The 22,755-nt window shown below is 47.3% G+C and overlaps 1 protein-coding gene across 1 annotated transcript in view; it reads left to right on the forward strand.

Moving 5' to 3' along the window:
• The window catches only part of SCAPER (S-phase cyclin A associated protein in the ER), a 97,344-nt gene that overhangs the window by 12,283 nt on the left and 62,306 nt on the right, over positions 1-22,755 (forward strand). The window contains exons 4-15 of the mRNA XM_032233354.1: positions 1,198-1,268; positions 2,999-3,193; positions 8,355-8,455; positions 9,258-9,374; positions 10,182-10,342; positions 13,371-13,633; positions 15,060-15,272; positions 16,161-16,331; positions 17,791-17,866; positions 18,986-19,103; positions 19,964-20,075; positions 20,256-20,396. Of these exons, the coding sequence (XP_032089245.1) occupies positions 1,198-1,268; positions 2,999-3,193; positions 8,355-8,455; positions 9,258-9,374; positions 10,182-10,342; positions 13,371-13,633; positions 15,060-15,272; positions 16,161-16,331; positions 17,791-17,866; positions 18,986-19,103; positions 19,964-20,075; positions 20,256-20,396 (1,739 nt within the window). The remainder of the gene's footprint in view (positions 1-1,197; positions 1,269-2,998; positions 3,194-8,354; positions 8,456-9,257; positions 9,375-10,181; positions 10,343-13,370; positions 13,634-15,059; positions 15,273-16,160; positions 16,332-17,790; positions 17,867-18,985; positions 19,104-19,963; positions 20,076-20,255; positions 20,397-22,755) is intronic.

Raw genomic sequence — 22,755 nt, forward strand, 5'->3', positions numbered from 1 at the left:
GTAAATTATCTCAGTGGTCTTTGCTGTTATTGGTTTGGTTCGGCGCAGGGTAACCCTGAAATCTTAAACTGTGATTAATGGCTTCTGGGTAATGTACGTCAGGCCACCGTGGCCTGTTCAACAGGTCACCGTTAAGAAGGTATGAGGTACAAGGATAACAATGAACATAAAAGCATACCTGATAGTTGATTGGTGGAATTATGTATAATGGAAAATAGTGATGTATAAATATAAATGGTTGGTTTAAAAAAAAATCTTTTCTTTCACATGGGGATTATATAAAGGTATACTGTTATCAAATAGATAATCAAGAATGTAAGGAAATTATGATTTATTGGGGGGAAAAATAATACTAATCGTAATTGAACATATACTGTACAATGAAAGCGAGGCATTTAGTTATGCTAGTTGAAAAATCTGTGATGGTGAATGTTATTCGAGAATATGGATGTTAAAACACCTGTAACCAAACGACATGCTGTATGTGATGATGCTTTTTTTAATTATTGTTGTATGTATGTGTTGTCTGTGTAATAAAAATAAAAATTTATTAAAAAAAAAAAAGCCAGTCACTGTTAAAAGAAGACAACACACAGCACCTGTGAACCCTGGTAATAGCTTGGGAGAGAGAAGGGCATTCATGGTATTGGACCTGGGTACTTGAGAGACCGCCTGCTGCCAATTACCTCCTTTAGACCGATCAGATCCCACAGATTAGGCCTCCTCCGAATTCCATCCGCCGGCCAGTGTCGACTGGCGACTACCCGGAGGAGAGCCTTCTCTGTGGCTGCTCCGACCCTCTGGAACGAACTCCCCATGGAGATTCGAACCCTCACCACCCTCCAGACCTTCCGCAAAGCCCTCAAAACCTGGCTATTCCGACAGGCCTGGGGCTAAAAAGCTTCTACCCCCTTCTCGAATGGTATGACTGTTGTGTGTTTTAAATTATGTATTGTTGCGCGTTGTTTTAATTTTTGTCTGTATCCCCCTCCCTTAGTTGAGTTGTGAGCCGCCCTGAGTCCCCTTCGGGGGAAAAGGGCGGCATATAAATAAAATCAACATCAACATCAACATCTCCACTCCGAGTCCTTAAAAAAATTCATCTCCACTCCAAGTCCTTAAAAAAATTCATCTCCACTCCGAGTTCTTAAAAAAAAACCAAAATCTTTCTATTAACAGAAGTTCGTCTCTTTACAGGAAAACCCAAGTGGCAGGTGGGGGCAAAATCGAAGAGGATAAACCAAGGAACACACAAAATTATCAAACAGGTAAGTAGGTGCTGTTTTATTTTGTTTAACGTCCAAGCATCTGAAACCAGGCCAAATTCTGGGAAACTGCAGCCGGTCAAATAAATCCACTCAGTCACATTTTGCTTCTTTTAATCAAACCTCTAAAGCAGGTGTGTGTCAAATTCGATTTCATGGAGGGTTGCATCAGGGTTGCATTTGACCTCGGGAGGGTGGGGGGACGGGGGCTCGGCATGGCCAGGGTCGATGCGCCCGGCTTGGCATCGGCCGTGTGGTGCCTTGAGCGCCGTGCCAGCAGAAACGAGCTGCTGAACTCCATTTTCGGCTGCGACAGCCTCCTGCGACCCTCTGCCAGCGAAAATGGAGTTTGGGAGGGGCACGTGCAGGCCCTGCCCCCCCCAGCTCCGTTTTCACTGGCGGGGGCACCTCGGGCCGGTCCTTCGCTGTTTCCAGCCCCCCCTTTCCCCTCCCCGGGCCAGATCCCGCCCCCCGGGCCTTGATTTTGACACCCCTGTCCTAATGGAGGGCATTACATTTCCAATGATGGGAAGGGTAGATTTTAAATGATCAGCCAAAGCGAAAAGGGGGGGGGGGAATCTTTCAAAAGTGCATCCACATGTGCTGAGTGTAGTTTTACACTCTCTGGGGGGAGCCAGTGATACTAGCATTCTGAATCGCCCCGGGAGTGAAAACAGCCCATCGTAAACACAAACGCCCAACTGTTCAGCCTCAATAATTGGACTGCTTTAGATGCAAAACGAAAAGTGCTCCCACAGTGAAATGATCACTAAATTCCCCCTAATGGAAACTGAACACCCATCCTCTGGAGGCCAGCCGGCCTAGTAACAGCAGGCCTGGCCAGCTGACAAGAGATTAATTTCCATGTGATAAGGGAGCCAGCTCTTAAGTAATCTTAAATAAGTTCTTAAATAATCCATTTGGAAGCCGTTTGACAAAGCAAACCTCTCTGCACTTAAGCCAGAAATAAGCCCCTGTGTGCTTAAAACATAGGGCTGGGATCGTGCATTGTGATGGTTTGGTGGCGAACTATTAATTAATTCAGGGTTTGTCCAACCTTGGCAGCTTTAAGCCTTCTGGACTTCAACTCCCAGAATTCCACAGCTAAAGTGCACAAGTTCACTTCAGAAAAGCTGTTAAAACCTGGCTATTCCTCATTGTTGAGGTCCAGCCCCGATCAGATCGAGTGCATATGTGATGTTTTTAAATTTGTCTTTCTTTATTTTTTATTATTTCCTTTTTTTTCTTTTGCCTTGTAAGCCGCCCGGAGTCCTTCGGGATTGGGCGGCCTATAAATCTTGAAGTTGCCAAGATTTGACACCCCTGAATTAAGCCAAGGAAGCTGGTTGTCAAGGTTCATATCTTGCGCTAAATCATGGGATTAGGGTTAAGTTTCTGCTAGCAGTGATAACAAAACTCTCCATTTTGCACGAAACTCCATGATACATGATTCGTTTGATGGACATCCGTGTTTCTCGAACGTGGCCCCTTTAAACAGTGTGAACTTCAGCTCTCCCGCCTGGGGAATTTGGAGAGATAAAGTCCGTGCATCTTAAAGCAGCCAACTTCGAAAAATACCAATCTGTTCCAAGCCCCTGCCCCTATTCCGGGAAGCCAAATCCACGGGTCTTAAAGGATGGCGCATTGAGAAAGATTGATATTTACTTTAAAAAAAGAGACGGTGGAAAACTCTTGTTTAGTGCACGGGTGTGTTTTTCGAATCTCCTTTGCAGAGCACAGCACCCGACTGCAAAATCACGCCAGCCTCCGGGGAGAAGACCTTCTATAAAAGCCCCACCAAGACAAGGCAGCCACGGAAAGTGGACCTCCGGGCGCGGTACTGGGCGTTCCTTTTCGACAACCTGAGGCGCGCCGTGGATGAAATCTACGTCACTTGCGAATCCGATCAGAGCGTGGTAGAATGCAAAGTAAGGCTCTCCGTGGGGGCCTGGGGGCGGGGGGAGGGGAGATGGGTACTTGGGCATCATGGATGGTCTTTGGATGCTAGGAGAGATGGATGTTTGATCTTTGGATGTTCTCAGGACTCCCGTTTTGCTTTTTAAAATGCTTACTGAAAGCTTCCCAAGATTTTTACAGTGATGCAACGGCGTCACTTCCTCCCCCGCCTTCCTTCACTTCTGCGGCGTGAACTCGGTTAAAAGTAAGAAACGTAAAGGAAAGAAGAACGGTAATTTAGCTGCTCTGTAACTCATTGAACAGGGACGTGGGGGGGGGGGGTCAGTGGCTAAGACGCTGAGCTGGTTGATCAGAAAGGTCAGCAGTTCTGCGGTTTGAATCCCTAGTACCGCGTAAGGTGGGCACACACTCATCAGGTTTAAAACACGCAGAATAACAACAACATCAACCAAGTGCTGCTATAAGTAGTAACCTGAAAAGGCCAGTGTTGGAAACGCCAGGCAAAATAATGTAATCATCTGCTTAAAAAAAATAATTTAATTCTCCCCTGAAGAGGTTTACCTATTTGGGTCGCGAAACATCTGCAAGGCAACAGCCCAGGTGAGAGATTCCCAACTCTCCACCCTGAGCTACGAATCTTCTCTCCGCTTGGTTCTAAAATCTCCCAGCATGGTTCCCCCCCCCCCCAAATCTCTCCTTCTCAGACTCCTTCTCAGATGAATGGAGACTCCCGGATTTACCAATCCCCAGCTTTCCTCATCCAGTGTCCCATTGTCCCTGTAGGGGCCGCTGTTGAGATTCTGCTGGGACACACACCTCGGCCGGGCTCCCTGCTCGCTCCCTTTAATTCCCCCACCTTGTCCCCTTGTCTGCAGAGATAGTTATCGTTCTTCTCGGGCGGTGAGCAGCGAGGGAGTTTGATTGATGGCCGGGTGTAAACAGCATCTGGGTGGGTCTAGGCACAAGTTGCCTCTCTTCATCTGACTTCTGATGGGAAACAGACATCGGCCCCCAGTAGCCGGGCTGCCTTTGCCCCCCAACTCAACTGGAAGCGGAGTTTTCCGGCTTCCGAGTAACAATAGGTTGATTCTTTCAGGTGGCGTCATCGTCAGCGAAACATTGCCAAGGGTTAAGGAAAGCCGGGGAAAGCCAGGAGGGCGGGGTGGGGTGTCCTCGACTTAACAACCAAAAGGAATAGCCAACGTTTCTCTTTGCTAAGTGGGAGACTTGTTAAGTGAGTTTTGCCCCCTTTCATGACCTTTCTTGCCACAGTTGTTAAAGTGAATCTTGGCAGCTGTTATGAACATGGTTGTTAAGTGAATCACTGCAGTTGTTAAGTTAGTAAGATGGTTGTTAAGTGAATTGCAACAGTTATTAAGTGAGTAGCATGGTTATTAACTGAATCACTGCAGTTGTTAAGTTAGTCACATGGTTGTTAAGTGAATCACTGCAGTTAAGTTAATAAGACGGTTGTTAAGTGAATTGCACAGTTATTAAGTGAGTAGCATGGTTATTAACTGAATCGCTGCAGTTGTTAAGTGAGTAGCATGGTTGTTAAGTGAATCACTGCAGTTGTTAAGTTAATGACAAATTTGTTAAGTGAATCATTGCAGTTTTTAAGTTAGTCACACGGTCATTAAGTGAATCCAGCTTTCCCGTTGACTTTGCTTGTCAGATGGTCACAAAAGGGGGATCACGTGACACCCCCCACCCACCCGGAACACTGCAACCGTCATAAATGTGAGATAGTTGCTCAGCATCCAAATGTAAATCACGCAAGCCAGGGGATGCTACAACCGTTATAAGTGTGGAAAACAGTCATAAGTTACTTTTTTCACTGCCGCTGTAATCTCAGATGGTCACTGAACGGACTGTTGTAAGTCGAGGACTGCCTGTAGTCAAAATTTAGAAACTTAGTTTTCCTCTTTTAACTGAGGTTTTTTTTTTTAAAAAAAAAAAAACCCTTCTCACAGTTTTGGAAGTAAACTTTTGTGCATAAAACAGGATTTTTGTTAGCTCATGAATATGTAGTTTTTCTCCCGCCACAAAAGGCTGCCAAGTCAGCAGCAAGATTAGTTTACAAATCAAAATCCTAAGTGAATTTGGAAAACAAACAGCGCCTTGTGGCTTCCAAGCCGGCTGTCGGTTTAATACAATTTAATTCACATTAAGGGGGGGAAAAAACCCAACCACGATTTTCTCACTCAAGAAATTTCCCCAATGATTTTTTTTTTTAACAAAAAGGAAAAAAAAAAAGGGCAGAGCCGGATTGCCTTGCTGGGTAATTGGATTACAATTTTCTAAATATTTACGGCTGAAAGAATTAGTACGTTATTTGGACGGCAACTTTGCCGATCCAAGACCTCCAAGTCCAGAAATTCCAGGGATTTCACTCATGTTCCGCTGGGAAAGGAAAAAAGCTAAGACTTCTTCACAACATCAGCATGGAAACACAAACCCTGGTTTCTGGAAAGAGTTGGCAGGGCAGAGCAGTAGGATTATCCGACCGTTGCTTTGTTTATGAAATTTAGGGTTTTGGTTTTTTTGAAAAAAAAAGAAACCGTGTGGAATTTCCTACTGCACAAAGATGCGTTTTGGAAAGACTAAATCGTACCAGGATGCCTGGCTAGATGGGAATCCATAATATCTTTAGCTCTGCCGAATCCACAGCGCAATCATACCGATTTCATGTTAACCGTTGTTTTCAATAAAAAGACCCCACGGATCTTAAAAACGGTCGATAAGTCAAGGCGTGTCTGGCGGGAAAATAGTTATGGCATAGCATGTGTTGATTTTTACAACTATAGTGTGGGTTTTAAATCATTTTCTGTGCCTGCAGACTGCCATGTTTTCTGAAGTCAAATGTTGACTTCTCGTCTTAGTGTTAAGCAAAAGGAGAGAAAAAACGTATGACTATTTTTCACACTTTCTCTCTCTCCTATGATATGAGAGAGAGCGGGGGATGGATGGATAGAGAGAGAGAGAGAAAATGAGAGAGATGGATGGGTGGATGGATATGAGAGGAGGAGAGAGAGATGGCTATGAGAGAGAGGGAAAGGGAGAAAATGAGAGAGAGAGAGAGATGGATGCATGGATAGAGAGAGAAAGCGATGGATGGATATATAGAGAGAGAAAAAATGAGAAAGAAAATGAGAGAGATGGATGAATGGATGGATGGATATGAGAGGAGGAGGGGGGAGAAAATGAGAGAGAGGGAGATGGATATATATATATATATATATATATATAGCGAGAGAAGACAAGAGAGAGAGAAAATGAGAGATAGATGGATGGATATGAGAGGAGGAGGAGAGAGATGGATATGAGAGAGGGAAAAAATGAGAGAGAGAGAAAAAGAGATGGATTGATGCATGGATAGAGAGAGAGAGAAGACGAGAGAAAGAGAAAGTGAGAGATGGATGGATGCATGGAGAGAGGGAGATGGATATATAACGAGGGAACACGAGAGAGAGAGAAAAAATGAGAGATGGATGGATGGATATGAGAGGAGGAGGGGGGAGAAAATGAGAGAGAGGGAGATGGATATATATATATATATATATATAGCGAGAGAAGACAAGAGAGAGAGAAAATGAGAGATAGATGGATGGATATGAGAGGAGGAGGAGAGAGATGGATATGAGAGAGGGAAAAAATGAGAGAGAGAGAAAAAGAGATGGATTGATGCATGGATAGAGAGAGAGAGAAGACGAGAGAAAGAGAAAGTGAGAGATGGATGGATGCATGGAGAGAGGGAGATGGATATATAACGAGGGAACACGAGAGAGAGAGAAAAAATGAGAGATGGATGGATGGATATGAGAGGAGGAGGAGAGAGATGGATATGAGAGAGGGAGAAAAAGAGAGAGAGAGAAAAAGAGATGGATTGATGCATGGATAGAGAGAGAGAGAAAGAGATGGATAGAGAGAGAAGATGAGAGAAAAAGAAAGAGAGAGATGATGGATGGATGGATGAATATGAGAGGAGGAGAGAGAGAGGGAGAGAGATGGGTAGATATGGGGGAGAGAAAACAAGAGAAAGAGAAAATGAGAGAGATGGATGGATGTGTGTGTGTGTGTGTGTGTATGTGAGAGAGAGAGAGAGAGAGAGAGAGAGAGAGAGAGAGAGCAACCATCCTCAAGTGGTCCAGCATTTCTACCACTTCAGCATCCCAGGTGACACCTGCCACCTCTCTGGATAAAAAGGAGACCCGTATCGACTGTCGGGACACGAGAGCCCCACACGTAGGGATCGTGTGTCGTCCCCACACAAGGGATGGCGCCAACCCTCCGGCGGGGCGCGCCAGTCACGAGCCTGAATGACAAACCAATCGAATCCGTCGCAGCCAATTGGGAAAGTAATTGGTAATTTTAGCTGGACATCCATACGCCGTTATCGGGATGCTGCCCACGAGGGCCTTTCAGAGGCACTTTTGTTTCCACAAAACGGCCCTCGTCACTCCGGGGGGGGGGGAGATGGGGGAGAGCAGCTCCAGCCCCTCGTCTTGAGTTTTCTCACGTCCGACTCGAGTTACGGCTGCCCTGCCCTGATGCCTCGGGATAAGCCTCATTCTGAAAGAAGTTCCTTTCGGCCATTAACTGTAATTTGGGTCTGCACTGTCGGTCCTGGGGGGGGGGGGGGGGGGGGGGGGGGGAGATAATTGCTCAGCGCTAGGAAGCTGCACATGGTTAGGCTGGGACTTTCCAAAACTTTTGCCGTTCCCGGCTCAGTTGCGTTTCTTAGTTACACACTTGGGGCCGCGGGCCGTTTCTTTCGGGGTGCCTTGACTCAAAGAGGAGGCCCACCTAGAGCAGGAGTGTCCGAACTTGGGAACTTTTAAGACTTGTGGACTTCAACTCCCAGAATTCCCCAGCTAGAAATTCCACAAGTCTTAAAAGTTCCCAAGTTTGGACACCACTGACCTAGAGCCCCTCTGGGTGAGGGAGATAGGCAGTTAAAAGTGTTGATGTTAAAAATACTAAACAAACAAACAAGAATACACACACACACACACACACACACACACAAACACACACACTGGATGCCTGTGCTTTGCAATGAAACTCTGTGATGGGGCAACGTAGGAGAAATCTGGAAAGTTGTTTTATTTTGTTGCTGGTTACAATAACAGGCCAAGCTGTTCTTTTGATCCGGTTTCTCCTCCTTTCTAGGAAGTGCTGATGATGTTAGACAATTATGTGCGGGATTTCAAGGCCCTGATAGATTGGATTCAGCTGCAGGAGAAGTTGGAGAAGGCCGATGCTCAAAGCAGGTGAGTGGGAAAGATCTTTCTTTCTTTCTTTCTTTCTTTCCTTCTTTCTTTCTTTCTTTCTTTCTTTCTTTCTTTCTTTCTTTCCCGCCTTCCTTCCTTCCACTCCTGGCCTCCTTTCTCTCCCTTTCCTTCTCTCTCCTTCCTTCCTTCCTTCCTTCCTTCCTTCCTTCCTTCCTTCTTTCTTCTCCTTCCTTCCTTCTTTCTTTCTTCTCCTTACCTCCTTCCTCACTCCCTTCCTTCCTTCCTTCCTTCTTTCTTCTCCTTCCCTCCTTCCTTCCTTCCACTCCCAGCCTCTTTCTCTCCCTTTCCTTCCTTCCTTTTTCTCTTCCTTCTTTCCACTTCCTGCCTTCTTTCTCTCCATTTCATTCTCCTTCCTTCCTTCCACTTCCTGCCTTCTTTCTCTCCATTTCATTCTCCTTCCTTCCTTCCTTCCACTTCCTGCTTCCTTTCTTCCCCTTCCTCCCTCCCTGTTTTTCATTTCCCTTTCCTTCTCCTTCCTTCTTTCCTTCCTTCCTTCTTCCCACTCCCAGCCTCCTTTCTCTCCCTTTCCTTCTTCCTTCCTTCCTTCCACTCCTGGCCTCCTTTCTCTCCCTTTCTTTCTCCTTCCTTCCTTCCTTCCTTCCTTCCTTCCTTCCTTCCTTCCTTCCTTCCTTCCTTCCTTCCTTCCTTGAAAAGGGCAAGGCAGCATTGTGCGAATGGTGGGTCCTTCAGGGCTTCCCTGTGCATGGCAACACCTAGGAGCGATGTGCTATTCATGGCAGGGGAAAGGAAGGCGACTGAGTATTCTGCATCCTTTTTTCAGGCCAACCTCGCTGGCGTGGGAAGTCAAGAAGATGTCTCCAGGGCGCCATGTTATTCCCAGCCCATCGACCGACAGAATCAGCGTGACCTCCAACGCCCGCCGGAGCCTCAATTTCGGGTACGCAAATGAAACCCCCGTTTACTCTCTCGAGGGCGAAATGGGTGGGCTACAACCGGCCGAACAGAAGCAATTTTTTAGCCTTCGGAGCAAGTCATTTTGTTTCCTGCTTCCCAGCTGCTCTTTCATCACCTGCGTGGGTGGGGGAAAAACCAGGGGAGCTTTCACAGCCAAAGAGGGACCAATTGGGGGTTCCATGGGCAACTCTGTGGGGTGCCCAACCATGGCAACTTTTAAAAGCCATGGACTTCAACTCCCAGGATTCCCAAGCCAGCGTGACAAGGCCAGGTGCCAGAAGTTACACCAGGTAGAGTAGGGATGGCTAAACTTTTTGTCCTCGTAGGCCGAAATCATGTGTGTGTGCACAACGACACCTGCCCACACCCACAATGCAATGCACAGTCCCCCGTCCCCGTCCCCCCCCGTTAATGCATGCACGACGTCCCATGCTCCCTCCATGCGTGGGACACACCCCTCTGCCCCGTTTTGGGCCTAGCAGGCCTCCCTGAAGCCTCCTGAAACCAAAATCGGAGCACAGGGGGCTAACGCCACACCCCCTGCCCCCCCAACTCCCATGCATGCACGCGCAACCCCCCTTCCTCCCCACGGATCTCCCACACTCGCGGCAGAGACCCCAAAATCAGCTGGCTGGCGGGAGGCGCATGGGCATGCGCGGTGGGGCTGAGCTTGGGCAACAGCTCACGTGCCCGCACAGAGCATTCCGCGTGCCATGGGTTTGCCCTCCCGGGGGTAAAACATGGCAGAGGGTTTTAATGGCCGGAGATGATGGGTTTCCCTTCTCTTTAGAGGACCTCCTGCGACCGTCGCCTCCAACCGCCTGGCTCCTTCCGGGGTCAGCTGGGCAGACAAAGTCAAGGCCAGCCACCCGAGAGCGGCTCCCCATTCGGAGGAGGAGGCAGCCCAGCCCCAGCGGCCGCCCGCAGCGCAGAAGCCCTCCCGCAGAACGGGCAAGTATTTTGCCCCCTTTTTTGCCCCCAATTCGGTCAGCATCGTTTGGGTAGCCCAGTCCTTTCCAAACAAGGTGCGCCGTGCGTTATAGACACCGTGCCTACAAAGGCACCATAACTTCCGACTTCCGAGCGTACAAACAGATCTCGCTTAAAAAGCACGCGAAGCGCATCGCATTAAAAACGAAAGGACATTTGCCCGCCGCAGATAGCCTTCGACTCACAGCGGTTTATTTGGGGACCGTTTAAAGTTACAACGGCACTTGGGGGGGGGAAAGGGACCAAGGACCATTTTTCACACTTAACGACCGTCGCGGCGTTCCCCCACGATCAAAATTCAGACCACCCGGCCACTGACCGGGGCTTATTCTGTTCTGAACCTTTTACAGACATTAGTGATTTCTCCGCCTCCGTGTCGGAAATCATCATCGCTTGGTTCAGAGGACTCGTCCCTTGGGGATGCGTTGGGGGTCCGTCCCCATCCAGGCATTTTCACTCCAGCAACTCAAAAGTCTTGAGAGCACCAGGGGGTGGGGGCTGGGGGGGGTGGGAGAAGGGCCCCTCCCTACTTCTTCTTTCTCCATGCCTTCCCTGGCTTCTTCCTCTTTCCTTTTTTTTAAAAAGTCGGGAGTATCTGGCATCTTTCCAACCTAATCGCCTTCCAGCGATGGAGCCCTTGGTCGAGGGGGGGAGGACAGGGGGGGCTGGGTCTTGGGAAGATTGGGTGCCGTTTCTGGGATCTTTTTGAAATGTTTAATTCTGGTTTTGAGGCGGCGAGGAGGGTAATGGCAGAGTGGGAGGATATGAAGCTTTTGGGGTGGAGTGTTTGATGTGACGTGACTAACCGCTTAGCACATCAAGAGTTGCCTAAATCCAGGTCAGTTTAGCTCATGATGATGAAAGTTAGAGAGCTCTTTTTTTATTTTGATTTCCTTCCTTCCTTCCTTCCTCCATCCTTCCATCTCTCCCCTTCCTTACATCCCTCCTCCCCTCCCTTTCCTTCCCTCCCCTCCCTCTCTCCCCTTTCTTCCTTCCTTTCCTCCCTCCCTCCATCCCTACCGTCCTCCATCTTCTATCTCTCCCCTTCCTTACATCCCTCTTCCCCTCCCTTTCCTTCCCTCCAACTCTCTCCCTTTCTTCCTTCCTTCCTTCCCCTCCCTCTCTCCCCTTCCTTCCTTCTTTCCTCCTTCCCCTCCCTCTCCTTCTTTCCTTCCCTCCATATCTCTCCCTTTCCTTCCTTTCCTCCTTTCCTTCCCTCTCCTTCCCTCCCTCTCTCCCCTTCCTTCCTTCCCTATTTCCTCCTTCCCTCCCTCTCTCCCCTTCCTTCCTTCCCTCTTTCCTCCTTCCCTCCATCCCCTCCCTCTCCTTCCCTCCCTCTTTCCCCTCCCTTCCTTTCCTCTCTCCCTCCATCCCTCCCTCCCTGATACATGCACCCTGAATGGCTGTTTCAGCAAGAAGGGAAGAATCCCTCAGTCCATCCGCAGGAGACAGACACCCTTTTAAATAGATGCTTCAGTTGAAGGAACTCCCCCCCCCCCCCCGCTCCAGCTCAGCTAGTCCCTTGTGACTTGGTCCTGCCATGTCACTAATCAGGTTCCCGGTCAGTCCTTCCAGATGGAGACCCTTGAAAGGCAGCACATCTAAATGGCTTTTAGGCTGGGAGGGGAAGGTGGGGCAGCCCAACAGATGGTTCATCCCTCCCATGTAATCCACGAGGAAGCAGAGAGTGGGGAGCTGGAGGGTGGTTGGAGAATTGTCAAAATAACCCTGTGAAATATTCACGGACAAAACAGGGCAAGTAACTAAATCCAGCTTGCAATATATCCGGGGGGGGGGGGGGGGGAGGATATGTGTTGCCTTCCTATTTTTTTTAACACTGGCTTCTGGGTTGCAATAAGTATTGTGGACCCTCCATTTCTCCTGGTCTGCCAGGGCATCTTAGAGTCCCAATTTAAAATACCTGTTGGAGTTGAACAAGGATCCTGCTTTGGAGAAATAGCCGATACCTGTCGGGAGACGAACCTTGCGGGTTCTGTGACAGGCTTATATTTTGCTTTTATGCATGCAGATTGCGTAAGATTTGTTTTCTCCAAATTAGAAGAGAATTTTTGTAGGTCAGGCTTGAACTCAGAAGTCCTTGGTGCTCTCTGAGCTGAGTTGTTCTCTTGCAGACGTTTCGTGACCCAATTAGGGAACAACATCAGTGCTAGAAGGGAGTGGGATGTACAGGTTGGGGGGGGGAGGACTGTGTGGTCCTTGGTTCTCTCTGGGCTTCGTTGTTTTCTTGCAGACATTTCATTACCCAGCTAGGTAACTACATCAGTGCTGGAAGGGGAGTGGGGTTTCAATGCAGCATTGGTCTGTTTACAGAATCATAACTGGGCTAGTGGATGTAAAGTACAGGTAGTCCTCAACTTACAACCACAATTGAGTCCAAAATTTCTGTTGTTAAGCGAGACAGTGGTGAAGGTAATTTTGACCCGCTTTATGATCTTTCTGGCCACCGTTGTTAAGTGAATCGCTGCAGTTGTTAATGGATTAACACAATTGCTAAGTGAATCCGGCTTCCCCGTTGACTTTGCTTTTATGCTAAAACAAAAATAATCCTCTCGGCCAGTGGTGAAATTCACTTTTTTTGCTACCGGTTCTGTAGGGCGTGGCTTGGTGGGCGTGGTGTGGCTTGGTGGGCGTGGCAGGAGAAGGACACTGCAAAATCTCCATTCCCTCCCTACTCTGGGGCCAGCCAGAGATGGTATTTGCCGGTTCTCCGAACTACTCAAAATTTCTGCCACCGGTTCTCCAGAACCTGCTGGATTTCACCCCTCCTCTTGGCCCAAAATGTGTTCCTGGGGTCTCCTTGCAACCATTTTCAAGAGGAAAGTAATTCTACTGGCAACATACATTTATTTTCACCCCCTTCGTCTAATGGACAGCAAAAAATTATTGCTGAACGTTTTCTGTTTTCTTAGCAGCTGTTTCCGCTGTTAAGTTTTCCTCCTGGTTTTCTTGATTTGGCTTTCCCACGTAGAGAGGAGAGATGCCGAAGGCTGGGAGACCGTCCAGCGAGGAAGGCCCGTTCGATCCAAAACATCCGCTTTGGTTCCCAAAACCACTTCGCCTGCGGAATCGTCGCACTTTAAAGACGACAGTGACAAAGAAAACATCATTCTTCCTCCACCGGTCCACAGGCAGAAGGCTTCGTTGACCGAAGACAGCATGTCGAGAAATGGAGATCTCATCCTGAAAGATCCTTGCCATCCGTGTGAACATCCGCTGGCCGAGAGGACTCAGGTGAGCATCGTGCAATCTGCAAGGGTTTTATTTATTTTTTTCCCAAGACAATCTAAGCTTTATTATTTCTAGCAATAATGAAAGGCTCGAAGGCTTTCTGGAGCAAGCATCATCTCTTAACACTTCCTTCCTCTTTACGCTTCCTATCCAAATGTGTTTTTATTTTTCCATTTCATTTTCGTACAGTCACATGTATACTGTGCATAACCGGGGCCATATAACATTAAACAATAAACACAGCCATTCCTCTTGTCGACAATACCCCCCAAAATAGAAACCCAATGTACCTCTTCGACCCTCCATACACCCTTTCTTTCGCCCCCTCCTCCAACTTTCCATCTTCCCTCCATCATTCCCCTACCCTACTTCCCCTCCCCCTCTACCACTCCTTATTTATTTTTTACAACGACTGATTGCCTGTGAGAATAAGCGAAGGAAGAAAAGTGAGATTTGGAGGGAGAGAGAAGAAAAAAAATAAAAGGATTAAATTGCCTTGAGCAATTTAAACAATACTGTCAGGGTTCCAAGTAACATACCCACAGCAAACAAAACTCCCAGGCAGGTAGATTCCTCAAAGAATACCTTATTTTTCAGAGTATAAGACTCCAAAAAAGAGGGTGAAAATTTGGGTATGTCTTATACACTGAATATAGCATTTTTGTCCTCCCGAAATCCTGCGCATCCCATTTTTCGCAAAAATGGACGAGCAGAGGGTTTGGGAGGCCTGGAAAGTGCCCATTTTTTGCTCATTTCACCAGCCCCCAGGAGCACTCTACAAGCCTCCCAAACCCTATGCATGACCTGGGTTTTTTTTGCAAAAAAATGGGCCCATTTTCACAAAAAACGGGGCGTTTTTTGCTCGTTTTTGGGGCCCGCCCCAAGAGCACTTTGCAGGCCTGTCAATCTCTCTGCATGCCCCATTTTTCACAAAAATCGAGGCGTGCAGAGGGTTTGGGAGGCCTGTAGAATGCAAAACCTTTTTTAAAAAAATTACCTCTTCAAAATCTTGGTGCGTCTTATAGTCCGAAAAATACAGTAGCTTTATTGGATATGTCATATTGGCACAGATCTGGTGAAAACCGACTCTGAAGGTTTCCGCGGTTTTCACCTAATTAAAAGTAAAAGATTTCCTCCTTCCCACAGACAATCGGTCACATGGCCCAAATTCAGGCGCTGTCTGGTTGCCTGGTGACAGCACTCCTTCCTCTGACCAGGTGTGAGAATGTCCTTAGTTCCCAACGGAAAGTTATTTTATTTTGGCTACAAAACCCCAGATATCTCTAATTCTCTCCCCCCCCCCCAAATCCCTCGGCTCCAGTGTGGCAACACTGAAGCTCCAAGGAGGCTTCGCTCAGGTCAGCTTCAGGGTTGACAAATACTCCTCGGAGTATCTCGGTTGCTCATCTGTCCACCTATCCCACATTAGTTCACAGGCCGGGTGTTGGAAGAGCTCAAGGTCTCCGAGAAGATCACCGGACCTTTGCTTCCCGTTTCCGAGGTGCCGCTTGTTCTCGTAGACGTCGAAGGCATCTCCGAGAGTCCACAGGTGGACGGCCACGTCACCCCCATCGCCCCCCCAAGCGAGGAAGCAGGAAATGTCAAGAGCGGAAGCGAAATGGACCCCGCAGATATTTCAAACGTGAGCAGCTTCATCTATACCAGGGATGGCGACCCACCTCGGAAGGATGGAAGGCTGAGTCCACCTTGAGCCAGTCAGGATCAAACTACTGGCAGGGGGCAGAATCAGCCTGCAATACCACATTCTAACCACTGGGAAGGAAGGAAGGAAGGAAGGAAGGAAGGAAGGAAGGAAGGAAGGAAGGAAGGAAGGAAGGAGAAAAGGAATAGCAATAGCATTTATATACCACTTCACAGTGCTTTTACAGCCCTCTCTAAGCGGTTTACAGAGTCAGCCTCTTGCCCCCCAACAATCCTCATTTTACCCACCTCGGAAGGATGGAAGGCTGAACCAACCTTGAGCCAGTCAGAATCAAACTGCAGGCAGCCGGCAGTCAGCAGAATTAGCTGCAGTACTGCATTCTAACCACTGCGCCACCGTGGCTCTTAAAACATAGGCGTAACGACCGTTTGCAAGTCACTTTTCTCGGTGTCGTTCGTAACTTTCGACGGTCGCTAAACAAACGGTTATAAGTCGAGAGCCACCTCTCTCTCTTTCACTGAGCCGCCCAACCCGTAAACCTTAGGCGATTCTCCCGTGATCCTTACCTGGGTAGTATTCTTCCGATTTCCCAGCCTGCCGAGGTGGCGCAGTGGGTAGAGTGCAGTACTGCAGGCTACTTCAGGTGACTGCAGTTCAGCAGTTCGGCGGTTCAAATCCCACCAGGCTCAAGGTTGACTCAGCCTTCCATCCTTCCGAGGTGGGTGAAATGAGGACCCAGATTGTTGTTGGGGGCAATATGCTGACTCTGTAAACCGCTTAGAGAGGGCTGAAAGCCCTATGAAGCGGTATATAAGTCTAACTGCTATTGCTATTGCTTTTCTGACCTCCCGTTTCCCTTTTTTGCAGTCCATGGCCGAGGTGCTCGCTAAAAAAGAGGAGTTAGCGGACCGCCTGGAAAAAGCCAACGAGGAGGCCATCGCAAGCGCCATCGCCGAAGAGGAGCAGCTGACGCGAGAGATCGAAGCCGAGGAGAACACCGACATCAACCTAGAAACAGACAACGACGGCGACTTCTCCGTGAGTTTGCAGCTTGTAGGGGGGGCGGAGGGGGGGGAAACGACTGACATTGATGAAACGGCTCTTTTTCTAGAGTCCCGTTTGTCCTCGAAAAGACAACGCTGTTCTTTGATATACTATTTGACATTGAAGAATAGCTGGGCCCTCACTCTGTAATAGCGGGGGCCAGGAAAAATATACAAGAGTATTTCTGAATCGCGAGGTTTCCTTTTCTGAACCGTGTAGAAATTAACTCCTTCTTTCCCAAAGTCTGTAGAGATTCTCAGTCCTCCAGGTCGTGGTTGTATTTTTCAGGAGACGACCGGACTTTCCTTTTTTTTTTTTTATAAGACCTTTTTCTTTTGAAGAGCAAAAGAAGCTTCTTGCAAGAGAAGCGAAATGTCTTCGAAAGAAAAAAACCAGAAAGTTCAGTTGCCTCAGGAAAAATAAGCACCTTTGGGACATGACCCGGAATGGCTGAGAATCTCTACAGGCTTTTAGCTGTACAATTTGAGATGGACCCTCTTCGAATGGTATGGGAGTAGAAACGGATTTCCAAAGGGAAAAAACTGCAGACTACGGGAATCATTTGCACCACTCAGGTGACCCTGAGGAGTCAGATAAACCTCCAAGTGGCCTCAACACCTCTCCAAAAGGATGCAAATGACCAGCTGTCTGCAAGGAGTATCAATCCTTCCCTTCCCCACCATCCAGTCAGAGCTGAAGAAGCTGCTTGGATGAGAAGGGAAATTCTTCAAAAGAAAAAACAAGAAAGCTTTTCGCTCATTTCTGTCCTCCCCAGCCCCCTAAAGTCTCCTAAAGGCTCTGGATGGCCATTTTTGCAAAGGGGGCGGGGGGTTTCAGGAGGCCAAAAATGCTGTATTCAGTGTATAAGACGCACCCAGATTTTCACCCTCTTTTTTGAGGGAAAAAGGTGCGTCTTATACTCCGAAAAATACAGTAGGCTAAAATCCTCGCTAACAGGTACTCCTCAACTTGCAACCATTCATTTAAGGACAGTCCGAAGTTACCATAACTTCAGAAAAAGGGACTTACAACTGCACTTACACTTAAAACCTTCCCACCACACCTGTGCTCAAGTGATTGCAACTCAGGCATTTGACAATCAGTTTGCATTCACGACCAGTTGCTTCATCCTGCAGACACGTGATCCCAATTTGCCACCTTTTTTTTGCCAATTTCCCACCAGCACCCCACAAAAAAGACCACCTCTTGGGGAAACTGGGTTCCCTTAGCAATTGTGTAATTCGCTTCTCACCCAGGTGATTAGCCTGATCGCAGCTGTTAAAATTGTCCCAACAACTTTGTCCAGAAATCCCAGGCTCCATTGTGGCCATAAGCTGAGGACTCTGTCATAAGCTGCTGTTCTGATTTGCAGAAAGCGGAAAGGAACAAGGTGAAGGGGAATTCCACCTTCTACACTGTTACTGAAATTCTCTTTTGCATTCTGGATTTTCAGGCCAGCCTGGGCAGTGGCAGCATATCCTTCTGCGGCATTTCCATGGACTGGAATGATGTCCTGGCAGATTATGAAGGTACCAAGTTCTTTTCTCAAACCGAGTTCTGTTTAAAAGAGCCAACATTTACAGTTAATTTGAGAGCCCTCTTCTCTTCACCACCATCACAGCAATTATGGCAGTTATCCTGGATAACTGGATCATCTTCCTCTTCAAAAAAAACCACAATTCTTTTATCTACGTATTGCTAGAAAGTCATAGTCATTGCTATGAATGTTTTTTGCTATGAAATAGAGTGTTTGATCATATGATATATAAAGGACAATAACAAATCTAATGTATAAGAGTGGGATGATTTGAACGTTATATATAATTGTAAATAGTGATCATGTTATACTGGAAAGATTTTTGTATGTTAAATGGACTAATGATGATGTAATGAATAATTGATATATACGTGAATTGGAATATTCAATAACTACTTGGATTAACAATGGAAAATTATTACTGGAGTTGAATATGTCACACTATAAGTATTGTATAATCTATGGATGATTGGTGACATTGTGGATAATTCAAAGTAATGATGTACAATATGAGTCGATGGAAAATTCTTTTATTTTGTAAGGCCAAGAGATAGGTGATTTTATAAAGATTTAGTGTTACTTAATAGATAATTAAGGATTTAAGGAAATAAGGTTTGTTTGAAGGAATATTAATGGTAACTTGAACACATAACGCTCAATGATAGTGATGTATTTAGTTATGTTTGATGAACAACCGGTGATCTTATTTCTAATTGTAAAAACTGAAAAGCTTGTAGCAATAGCAATAGCAGTTAGACTTATATACCGCTTCATAGGGCTTTCAGCCCTCTCTAAGCGGTTTACAGAGTCAGCATATTGCCCCCAACAACAATCCGGGTCCTCATTTCACCCAGCTCAGAAGGATGGAAGGCTGAGTCAACCCTGAGCCGGTGAGATTTGAACAGCCGAACTGCAGAACTTCAGTCAGCTGAAGTAGCCTGCAGTGCTGCATTTAACCACTGCGCCACCTCGGCTCATTGTAACCAAATGACATGCTTGATGAAATTGAGGAAAGGTTTTTGTATGTGTTGTTTTGTCTTTGTTTGTTTTAAAAATTAAAAAAATATTTTTTAAAAAAAAAAACCCCACAATTCTCTGGGTTTTTCCGCAGCTCGTGAATCGTGGCGCCAAAATAATTCCTGGGGAGACATTGTGGAAGAAGAGCCAGCTCGCCCACCGGGCCACGGAATCCACATGCACGAGAAACTCTCTTCTCCGTCTCGCAAGAGGTCTTTACTTTTTAAACTTTTTGATTCCATTATTCAGTGGGGGACGGGTGGGGGAACACGACTGTGAATCAGGATCTGTATGAGTAATAAATACTGATAATTCAAAGGTATGGAACGTTCTGCCAATTCGATGCATTCAGAATTTCGCACTAGGGGGGGAGAAGAAAGTGATGGATAAGGTACAAATATGATGTATGGAGAGCAGAAAAGCCAATAATTGTTTTTGGGAGTTGATGGTAAGACGAATTGATGCAAACATTTAATCATACAATACGATGTTGGTTATGCAACAGTATACATGTGGTTATATAGCAATAGCAATAGCAGTTAGACTTATATACCGCTTCATAGGGCTTTCGGCCCTCTCTAAGCGGTTTACAGAGTCAGGATATCGCCCCCAACAACAATCCGGGTCCTCATTTTACCCACCTCGGAAGGATGGAAGGCTGAGTCAACCCTGAGCCGGTGAGATTTGAACAGCCGAACTGCAGAACTGCAGTCAGCTGAAGTAGCCTGCAGTGCTGCATTTAACCTCGGCTCAATATTAGGTGTTATATCACCTGTTGAAGTAGGGCGGTTTTTGTAGAATCAGAATATTGTTGTTGTTGTTATTATTATTATTATTATCATCATCATCATCTCAATCATGTGCGACTATACAAGTACACTACATTGTTCACTGTAAATGAAGATTGAACTTGGGAATCTTCTAAATGAGATGTCAATTGCATCCTCGGTGAAACCCTCTAAGCTGCAACTTTTTAAACCTTTTGTGCTTTTTAGGCAGTGTTCTGTAGGTTTCAGCCGCTTCCGCATTATTCCTTTGGTGCTCAGTATCCCCATGTCTTTTCTTTCCCAAGGACAATTGCAGAATCGAAGAAGAAGCACGAAGAGAAGCAGATGAAGGCTCAGCAGCTGAGAGAGAAGCTCCGCGAAGAGAAAACGCTAAAGCTTCAAAAGTTAATGGAAAGGGTAAATTTGCCGTGGCTCTTTTTAAGGGCCTAACCCTGAATTTGGGGACCCCAAAAGTTGTGTTCCCCAAACCGCGTCGTATTATGATCAGTCAGACCACGATCAATATTAGTGGCAAGTTGCCAATGAAAGGTACCATAGTGGTTGGGGGCTTCTTTGACTCTTCATTCTCCCCCGCAGGAGAAAGATGTGAAAAAATGGAAAGAAGAATTGTTGGACCAGAGGCGAAGGATGATGGAGGAAAAATTGCTCCACGCAGAGTTTAAACGTGAAGTGCAGCTGCAAGCGATTGTCAAAAAAGCTCAAGAAGAAGAAGCTAAGGTAAGATCGCTCCGATCAGAATCTTATTGCATTTTATGGACATGATCCTAATTCCAAGTTACTGTATTTTTGGAGTATAAGACGCACCTCCCCCCCCAAAAAAGAGGGTGAAAATCTGGGTGCATCTTATACATTAAATGCAGCATTTTTACCCTCCGGAAACCCAGCCCCCTTCACATAAATGGACGTGCAGAGGGTGTGGGAGGTCTGCAAAGTACTTCTGGGGGCTGGGAAGGGCAAAAACAAGTGAAAAATGGGCTGTTGTTTGCTCGTTTTTTGCCCCCTTAGCCCCCAGGAGCTCTCTACAAGTCTCCTAAAGGTTATGCATGCCCTTTTTTTTGGCAAAAAAAGAACCTATTTTTGCAAAAATGCTGTTTTTCCGCTTGTTTTTGCCCCGGCTGAATCCCACCACTGAACTGTTCCCACCAAAGGCCCCGTTTTCTCTCTGCCCTTTTTATCACTAGGTTCATCTCCTTGAAGAGAACCTATCAACATTATGAATGCTCCAACACTGGAAGATGTTGGATAACCCTTTGTCTGAAGTGGTGTAGGGTTTCCTGCCTAGGCAGGGGGTTGGACTAGAAGACCTCCAAGGTCCCTTCCAACTCTGCTATTCTATTCTATTATTTTTTAAGTGAAATAAGCCCAGCCACTTAGATTTGATGGGAAAAGCCTTTCCGTTAGAGAGAGAGAGATGAACTTTTGCTCCCAGGTTTCTCTCTCACTTGGTTTGGCATCTTAACTCAGAGCTGCTTTTTTCTGTCGTTCTTTTTAAAATGTGCTCCCCTTGTGTCCATTCGATACAACCAGAAGGCAGAGCCATCCTATACATTCTGTGATGTGGAGAGTTGATTTGTGCTATGGTGAGGGGTGGTTTTCGCTTCCACGGGGGGACAGTGACTTTCAAGGGTCTGTGCGTGTGTACACACCGGGTGCTATTTTCGAAAAGTCATGTTTTTAATGCTCTGGAAGCCCTTAAGAAGACACCCTTGGATAAGTCCATTAGCCTTCTGGCTGCTCCTGCCCCATCCCTTGGAGCTGCTGTTGTTTCTTTCACCTGCGGGCCCCGGTTTCCTTAATCCCGGGTGACCCCGGCAATCAGATTAACAACCCGACCTGTCATAATTCCCACTTTAGCAGATGTGCTAAAGCATTGCATCGGTTCAGCTGGGCGCGAGAGATCCCCGGCCCTTTGCACCCCGAGATCGCGTGGCTAATTGGGTCAGAGCTGCTGGTGGGGAAGGAGGGGAGGGTGGGGGGCAAAGGAAAAGAAGGCTGGGACTTTCACAGCTGTTCCTCTTTTCCTGCCCACCTCCCATCGCCATCCGCTCAGTGAGCTGCAAGAAAATCCGCCCTGCAAATGTGTTCCACGCGGCAATCAAAGCGGAAAGTCGCACTCTGTCTGGGGATGTTCGACACGGCTGTAAATGGTGCGAAAATCGTAAAGAGTCCAGAGAGGCCGCGTAGCCTCCGTGTCCGGCGTTCAGCTCAGGACAGAAATATCCAGTGTCTTTCTCTTGCCCTGCGCTCTCCTTCTGCAGATGTGGCGGCTGGAGGGCAGGAGCCGAGAGAGGAAGCCAGAGGAAGTGGGAACGGAGTAGGGTGCAAGTGAAGATGAGTTTTTAAAGGAGGAGAAAGACTTAGGGAATCCGTGATGGCGAACTTAGGGCACACGTGCCAGAGATGACACACAGAGCCCTCTCTGTGGGCACGCGAACTGCTCTTCAGGTTTCTGGCATGTGCATGTGGGCTGACCAGCTGCTTTTCTGGTTTCTGGCCCCCACATACGCATTGGCCAGCTGGTCTTCGCGGGCCCAGAGTGCCAGAAAACACCCTGGAAATGCTTCCAAAAATGGCCTGGAAATGGCCAAAACCCAGGCTGGTCTTGGGGTTTTCGGTGCTCCGGCGCACATGAAGACCAGTTGGCCTGCATGCATGTGCATGCTGGAAGGCCTAAAGCCAGCTGGCCACCGCATAGGCGCATGCCAGAAACCCAGAGACCAGTTGACCGGCACATGCACCACCCCCCCTTGACTTGGGTTGTGAGCCGCCCTGAGTCCCCTTCGGGGAAAAGGGCAGCATAGAAATATAATCAATTCAATTCAATACATGCATGCATGCGCACTGACCAGCTGGCTCTTCGGATTTCCGGGGCTCCATTGCGCACTCATGCACATGCATGGATGTGCGTTCTGGTTTGGGCACTCGGTGCCAAAAAGTTTCGCCGTCCCCGGCTTAGGGAATCGGTGTGCGTTGGGATGGTGTTTCTCCATCCCAAGCCAGCGAATTCATTCTCGGGAAGCGAGGCTCCTCAGAAATCCAGCTAGGGGGCATTTTGCACAAAAAGGAAGCGCGTTGC

This window comes from Thamnophis elegans, chromosome 16, assembly GCF_009769535.1.
Source record: "Thamnophis elegans isolate rThaEle1 chromosome 16, rThaEle1.pri, whole genome shotgun sequence".
Taxonomy (NCBI): domain Eukaryota; kingdom Metazoa; phylum Chordata; class Lepidosauria; order Squamata; family Colubridae; genus Thamnophis; species Thamnophis elegans.